General features: G+C 39.2%; 2 protein-coding genes across 2 annotated transcripts in view; one reads left to right on the top strand and one right to left on the bottom strand.

Annotated features, from left to right (window-relative positions):
- The first annotated feature begins 711 nt into the window (after positions 1-711).
- On the top strand, positions 712-2,792 carry thoc7 (THO complex 7). The gene is made up of 8 exons (XM_035630220.2): positions 712-752; positions 1,010-1,130; positions 1,250-1,371; positions 1,622-1,708; positions 2,008-2,065; positions 2,196-2,262; positions 2,379-2,448; positions 2,620-2,792. Exons 1-8 carry the CDS (start codon positions 734-736, stop codon positions 2,679-2,681), a joined length of 606 nt encoding a protein of 201 aa, XP_035486113.1. The 5' UTR covers positions 712-733; the 3' UTR covers positions 2,682-2,792.
- Positions 2,793-3,641: 849 nt separating this feature from the next.
- Positions 3,642-7,445, bottom strand: part of LOC118308817 (interferon-induced GTP-binding protein Mx) — a 5,419-nt gene continuing 1,615 nt past the window's right edge. Inside the window, exons 2-12 of the mRNA XM_035630211.2 lie at positions 6,893-7,030; positions 6,611-6,765; positions 6,092-6,230; positions 5,810-6,008; positions 5,631-5,709; positions 5,409-5,531; positions 5,171-5,312; positions 4,933-5,091; positions 4,759-4,835; positions 4,394-4,651; positions 3,642-4,275 (exon numbers count right to left, since the gene is read on the bottom strand). Of these exons, the coding sequence (XP_035486104.1) occupies positions 4,051-4,275; positions 4,394-4,651; positions 4,759-4,835; positions 4,933-5,091; positions 5,171-5,312; positions 5,409-5,531; positions 5,631-5,709; positions 5,810-6,008; positions 6,092-6,230; positions 6,611-6,765; positions 6,893-7,030 (1,694 nt within the window). The 3' untranslated portion in view covers positions 3,642-4,050. The remainder of the gene's footprint in view (positions 4,276-4,393; positions 4,652-4,758; positions 4,836-4,932; positions 5,092-5,170; positions 5,313-5,408; positions 5,532-5,630; positions 5,710-5,809; positions 6,009-6,091; positions 6,231-6,610; positions 6,766-6,892; positions 7,031-7,445) is intronic.

Raw genomic sequence — 7,445 nt, 5'->3', positions numbered from 1 at the left:
ACTGTATTTGTCAACAAAAACATCTCCTAGTATACACTTTTCCCCGTGATGTTTCAGAGAGACTTGAGATCGGTCTCTGTCTTGTGTTTTAATTTGAGAAAAACTAAAAAACTAAAAAATTCAACACCTGTAACGTTTCAGTTGAAAATATACTTGTGCATGTAAAATACCTAGCAAGCTATGTGGTTGATTATATTGTGATGGCTTTAACTTTTACTTTCTATGATCTTTCAGCTGTTGAAGATTTGGCATATATTTTTGCCATACATTATTTGTATACTTCAGTCTACATTGATGTAAAGTAAAGGAAGTTTTAGAACTCCAGAACCTGTTCAATCAGTGTGACTAAAGATGATGATAATTAATCATGACTTTGAAGTGTATTTTCAATCCCTTTAAAATGTTAAAAAAAAAAAGTCAAAACAATATTGCTTCATGGCGCAGATGCTTATTTTAATGAGTAGCATTGTGCTTGTGGGAAACATACAATTCCTTGTCCCTTTCTTTTAAAATGTATTTTATTCATTTCACATTAGTCATTCAGTTGTTGTGTTTGTATTACCAAAGTCGTTACAGGCATTGCCCAAGTCGAACTGTAAAATGTTTTAGTTTTTTTGTATAAAGCTCCTTTTTCAAAATTGTATTTTTTTTTTTTTACTCGACCAATCACCGCCGCCGACTGCTTTGGTCACTTCCGGTTGTTCAATAAAGTTTATCTAGCTGGGTACAGACCATGGGCGCCGTAACAGATGGTAAGTCACTGTTTAATTTGATGATTTCAACTCTTTTAGAAAGCCACACGTACAAATATGTTCCGGAGTCTTCAAAGTTCTCACATGTATGTGCAAAAAAAGTGCTCATTCTACACACGTGTATAAGCGCGCGTTCAAAACAGCTAATAGAATAACAGGGCCCACGTTAGATAGCTAACAGTTAGCTCGGCGGCTATTTTGATTCACCTGCTGTTTATGAATGGCTGCTTCACCCCCTGCCCTCGGTCCTGTCCTAGATGAAGTTATTCGGAAACGTCTTCTTATTGACGGGGACGGAGCTGGCGATGACCGTCGTATCAACGTGCTGCTGAAGAGTTTCACCAAATGGTGCAATTCGTCCGGGACCCCCGAGGAAGGGTAAGTGAACTCCACAGAGATCGGGACCACGGCCTTGGACTTTGTCTCTACTCCCATAAAACCTGTGGCGAAGAACTGCTTTGCTGTCACTCACACACTTGTCTTGTAATTGTGTTCAGCTTCACGCAGAGGATGCTGGGAACACTGGCCCAGTGCGAGTTCTCCATGGGAAAGACGTTGATGGTTTATGATATGAATCTTCGGGAAATGGAGAATTATGAGAAAATCTACACCAATATAGGTAGGAAAATGGGATTTTCTGACACTGGCCAGGGCTATTTGCAGCGCAGAGCTCTTTATTTAAGTTGGTATACGAGCTGTTTGGGGACTCATCACCTGTACTCATTTATATAACATAAACAGTCACAAATACTCTTGCATTCACACGTTGTAACTAGAAGAGCTGCGTGGCCACAAAACGACGTATGAGTTTGGGTTTCAAAGGTGTGACAACTTCCTCATAACCTGCTTTTTTCCCCTTCACACTGCAGAACAAAACATCACTTCTGCACATGAAAAGATAACAGAGTGCAAAAAGGAAATTCAGAGGGCAAAGAGGATACGAAAAAATCGCCAAGGTATGACCTTTTTTTTTATGACTTTAGACTGTTTGGGATTTGATCAGCAACCATGATCCAGAGAGTTCTATGCAGTAATGGATGTTATGGGTGAAGAATGCAGTTTCTGGTATTTTTAAAAGTGGAGAGATTGTGTATGCCGTATATTATTTTTATCAAAAAGGTTAAAATGGAAAATAAAATCGAAATAGCATCACTATTATCATACTGAGGTCATCAGCCATTTCAGAGGATGTGGTGGCAATAGGGTTGTCAAAATTAATTCATGTTTATGTCCTTTCTTTATTCTTTCTTTTCAGAGTATGATGCTTTAGCTAAAGTTATCCAGCAACACCCAGACCGGCATGAAACATTGAAGTAAGTCGGCCGGTATCTTCTGTTGTCATTCAAATATTGTTCAAGTTGCTCTGCTTAGTTTGTCCTGACAGTTTTGGCTTTCATGGTTATCTTATTATGTCTGTGCCTCATTTTGTTTGAACCCTTACAGACAGTTGGAGGCGCTTGACAAAGAACTTCAGCAACTGTCTCACATCAAAGAGAATGTGGATGCAAAGGTAAAAACTTTAAAAAAAAAAAAAATTGTCCTCTGTTCTTTTCTCACCCAAAATGTTTTGAATCATTAATAATATTTGTATTTCAATTCTTTTAATCTCCCCTTTATCCCACTCAGCTGGAGCTGAGGAAGAAGCAGTTCCATGTGCTACTCAGTACCATACAGGAGCTACAGCAGACCCTTGAGAGTGAGTGAACAAGGATGTGTTTGCATTGATCGTGATATTTTGGCTCTGTGTTATGTTCTCTATTCTCAATAGCTGTTCCACAGTACAAACAAACCAAAAACTATTCATCTGTAAAGGTCAGAAAAAAGTAAAGGTCACCGTGCGTTGTTAATCATTTTTTATCTTTCACAGATGATGAAAAATCAGACAATGACGACAACAGCCAAGAGTGTCCTGTAGAGAATGGTGAATGAACACACAGAGGTCCGGAATAGAATAAATGGAGTGAACCGGTTTTTAATGATTTTGTATTTGTCCGAGGAAACTTTTTGTATGTATTGTTGAATAAAGTTGACTTCACCATGTCTGTCTTGTTCAGTTTATTTAGTTATTGACATAGTGTTTAATTATGTGTGTCTGTACGTTGAACTCCGATTGTTTACCTCACCCTTTTTATTGAAAATTATTATCCAAGGTTTCCATCAGGGAGTGCATTGTGAAAATCCATTATACATGCAAGAGAGATACAATCAGACCGATATGAATAATAAAGGGATGCAAGTCATTGAGAAAACCAGCAATTAATGGCTATATGCTTTCTCTATCCATTATTGGTGGATAGATTAAGCAAATAAGACTGAATCAACTTTGTAATAACACCGTTTTAAAGTTGGGATTTAGGTTTACAAATTCCACTCTGAAACCACTAGATGTTAAAATACACATTTACTTATTTGTGTGTAATCATAAAGAAGTTTGACGTCTGAAGTTTACCACATCCATCAAAAACCCAAATGATGACGGCAACAAGCTGCTACAATAACGCACACTGATAACGTGTGTGTGATGCTGGATTTCAGTTAGATTCAAAGGGAATAATTGATAGAAAGTCCAGCAGCAACTGAAGAGACCAAAATTGGAGCTAAAAATATAATAATATTGGCCAGAAACACCGGTCTGAATAAAAGATAATATCTCACTGCTTGTGAAAATTAGCTGTTAGCCAAAAAGTTCACTTCTTAATTTTAAAGTGGTTTTATGCTCACAACTTTTTCCTGCAACCCCGATATATCAAAACAAGTTACTTCAAATTTAGAATCAGTAGTAGTTCACGTAAATGCATAACTATCGAAAAGATACCAATATTTACTTTAAGATGATTAATTGAGTGTTGCCTGGAAAAGCAAGTTGGACTGGACAAAGAAGACGACCAATTCAAGTGAAAATCTTTTTTTATTTAAACCAATACAGTAACTTATATCAAATACAAACATGTTGCTTTTGGATATATTTTACATAAATTTAAATTACGGAAAATTCTGATCCTATTCAACAAATAACAGGAGGTTTAAGTTTTTCTGTAATTGCCGCAGCCTTTTCTTCATTAACACTATGAGTGGAAATTGTAGTACATTTATAAAAAGAAAAACTCGAAACAACTAAGCTTTTAAAACAAAGATGACTTGACCTGGCTTATATGTTACATCGAAAGCAAATCTGTCCATTTTATATCGGACGAAGTGAAAAATATATTTATATAGAGACAATTCCTACCACCACAATTCCTCAGTACATTACAAATGAATGTAGTACAAAAGAGATCCTGTTTGGCCTTGACCTCCTCTAGAACTCCACCAGGTATGCACGGGCCTTCATGAGGCGTTTGAGGCGACTCTGCAAAGCAGCTCTCTTGCAACCAATGTCCAAGTTCTCCTTCAGCAAGAACTCCATGTTCTCTTTATCCTGAAGCATCTGCAGCATCTCTCTCTGCAGCTGGACGGCAGTCTCCTGCAACATCTGGTAGCGAATCACCAGCGGTATCTGGTCAGCCAGACGCTGGCTGGCAATCTGAAATATAGAGAAAAGTTTGACAGGGAGAAGCAATTATTGAGGGGGGGACAGACACTATCTAAACCATACTGTCATTGTTTTTGTTCATGAATATTCACTCCAAGTTAAAACTTACTCTGTAATACGATTTAAGGTGCAATATCAACTCCTGAAGTGTTGCATGATTATCCATGCAGTACTTGACACTCCTATCGTCATGATGTTTTTTCATTTTCTGTTTGTTTTCTTCCTCATTCTCCTCCTTCTTTCTGTCACTCAAGCTGCTGCTGTAGGTTCTGTCCTGGGAGTAAACCATCATCTCCATCTTGAACTGGGTTCTCAGCATGAGCTCTGCAGTGACCTCTTTTTGTTGCTTTATGGCTTCGATTTTGGCCTGGAATATTCGATTTTGAGATTGTTGTTCAATATCGCACATTTTGACAGGCAAAAATACTGACAGTGACGGTCAAATTCAAAGAATGTCAACTTCAAACTTAAGACCTTGGCTGTTTTCGTGAGGTTAGGAAATCCAATGAAGCTACTGTGGGCCAGCTGTAAGAACACTTTCCTTACAGCATCTGGAGAAAATGTAAACACGGAATATTGATTTCCACTGAATTCAGAATTCAGAATCTTGAGCAATATATAAAAACTGTTATATTTTCGTTCATATACCTCCAATATCCTTGAGTCTCTTAACAGCTGGTTCTTCCAGCTGTTTGATCTGCTCCTTGACCATGATCTCAAAGGTCTTGTAGTTGATGAAGCCTGGCAGTTCTCTTCCACGGTACCTGTCTTCGTAGTCCTCCACTTTTTTCTCAATCCTTGTGTTGACTGCAACACACAAACATATATTCCAGCTGATGGACAGCTCTACACCAGGCCAGCAACCAGATAGAAATTAAACACTCACAGTTGTTTCCACTGAGGTCCAGGTGGATGCTCCACTTCCCAAACTCTCTTCTGAGCGTTGAAAAGACATTGAGTTTGTCTCCACATTTGAGTTCTTCTCCTGTAGCCAGACCGATGGCATCCTGAGTGAATGCTGATACTTTCTGAAGGACACACGTATTTAAACATTGTTAACAAATTCATTTGTGAGCATATGTCTCTGTTACCAGGTAAATATTACGTAGTGTGAGGGAGCTCACATCAATGAGGAAGATGAGTCTCTCGGCTGGGTCCGTTGGGGGTCCAGTGCCATATCTCTCCAGCTCCGCTTGAGTCTGTGCTAGTTTCTCCTCTATCTGCTCTTCCAGTCGAGGGAGAGATCTCTGAAAATCAAACAGTGCGGGTCAAGCGCTTGATACCGAAGTTAACAATTCATAATTTATACAGTTAATTGTTAAGGTGAGGTGAAAATAAAAACTCACTTCAATGTGTTCCACCAGCTCAATGGTAAGTTTCTCAGCCAGTTTAGGAACAGTGGCTTGGCCTTCATTGTAGAGAGTGCTGCAGCAACAATTAAAAGCTACTGAGTACACACTAGAGAGTCTGTCACACACTTTACCGTATATATATTTCATATAAATACAGCAAAAAATGTACTCACTGGAAATGTGCATGGTCATTAAAGAAGGCTTTCTCTCTTTCTATTGCTTCAGCGAGAGACACCTCATTTGTGATCTCCTGCTGACCCCTGCACCTGACGATCATGTAGCCCTTCTTCAGGTGGATGACTTCATTATGGACAATGTCAATCACTGTCTGTTCTGTGCCTTTGTCCACCAGATCAGGCTTGGTCAAAATACCTGAAAGAGACCGAGTGAATACTCAGGAGTGGATTGACTTATATGAAGCTGGATGGACCTTTTCTACAAGCATATCTATTCACCTAAAGTTCTCTCTCCATCAGGATCCACCTCCTGTGCCATTCTCAAAGCCTCTGTGGTTGCTATGTCCATGGTGCATGGGACGACCACCAGGCTGATAGTTTCTTGCTTTGTGATGAACTTCTTGATGAGTCTCTTTATCTGAAAGGATCAAGGATCATATTGTGTTTCAAGTTTTGAGGAGTACAACTATAAAAGCATTGCTGTCTGTTCTAATCACATAATGAATGAATATTAAAGGACTTATAGCTTTGTTAGCCGCCCCATCCGAATGTAAAAGCGTGAACGTTTTTTAGAAATTTGCAAAGCAGTCTTGTCGGCTTTTTGACCTTGGGATCTTACAAGTGGGAAGGTCCTTCAATATCAGAAGTAGATTTTGAGATGTTTAGCAGGGTCCAGGTTTTTGTAGGTGTCTAACCTGGTTCGGCTGGATAATCCACAGACAACACTGAAGACACAACAAGAAATTGTCCCTATGAAAAGTGTAACCAGTGTGTTTTGGGGACTGAGAACTATCATACCTGGTGTTCAATGTCCTCTGGTTGTCCCTTTACAGCCACCCTAGTGATGCCAGGCAGGTCAATGAGTGTCAGGTCTGGAACGTCAGGAGAAGCGATCTCCAGACTGATTAGGTCAGCACTGATCCCCACACCGATACCAGCCATTTCATCCTGGGCTGGAAAGAAAGAGATATGATAATGATCAAAAGATGGACAAGCTGATCGATGAAACCTTTAAAAAATTGAATTAGCTCCATCAATGCGTGGCTTCTGCTCGTTGCATTATAGAATGCTATACTGTACCTTCTCGAATCTTTTTCTCCACATCTGAAGGGTTTTCTATGTTCTCCTCGTGGTCTTTGTAGCTTATCTTTCCATACCACCCTTCTCCTCCATTCTTTCTTTTCATCTTCAGTTCCAGAGGACATCTCGTCACAATGCCTGAATTATTGATGAGTGAATGACGAGAGAGAGAGCAGGAAATGTTTATATTCAAACAGGAATCCACTGTGCTTGGTGAAATTATGAAAGGAAGGAGGCTATCTCAGATGACACAAATTACTTTTCATTGAGCGCAATCACCTGATTTAAGTTACGATGACCAGATACCTACATTCCCACCAGCCTCAGGGATTAACATGCTAAAATGGCGAATAGTAAATATGCCTGCTGAGGATCATGATAACTTTTCAAGTTAATCCAAGGATGCTTGCATGCTCACATAGGATTTAGTACCTAACTGAAGCTAAAAGAGCCACCGGGATGACCATGGACCTTAATTTCAAGCAAAAGTCAAACAATGTTGCCTCTGTAAATACAAAACATTAAATTTCTATCAGTTCACTCGAATCACATG

The sequence above is a fragment of the Scophthalmus maximus genome, chromosome 6 (genome assembly GCF_022379125.1).
Source record: "Scophthalmus maximus strain ysfricsl-2021 chromosome 6, ASM2237912v1, whole genome shotgun sequence".
NCBI classification, from domain to species: Eukaryota; Metazoa; Chordata; class Actinopteri; order Pleuronectiformes; family Scophthalmidae; genus Scophthalmus; species Scophthalmus maximus.
Note: the sequence above shows the minus strand (reverse complement) of the source record. Positions and strands in the feature narration are given on the sequence as shown.

Bases quoted from the DNA above. Each gene is read 5' to 3' on its own strand.
- thoc7 (XM_035630220.2), top strand. The intron at 1,131-1,249 runs GTAAGTGAACTC...AATTGTGTTCAG, and splicing joins TCCGGGACCCCCGAGGAAGG to CTTCACGCAGAGGATGCTGG. The intron at 2,066-2,195 runs GTAAGTCGGCCG...GAACCCTTACAG, and splicing joins GACCGGCATGAAACATTGAA to ACAGTTGGAGGCGCTTGACA.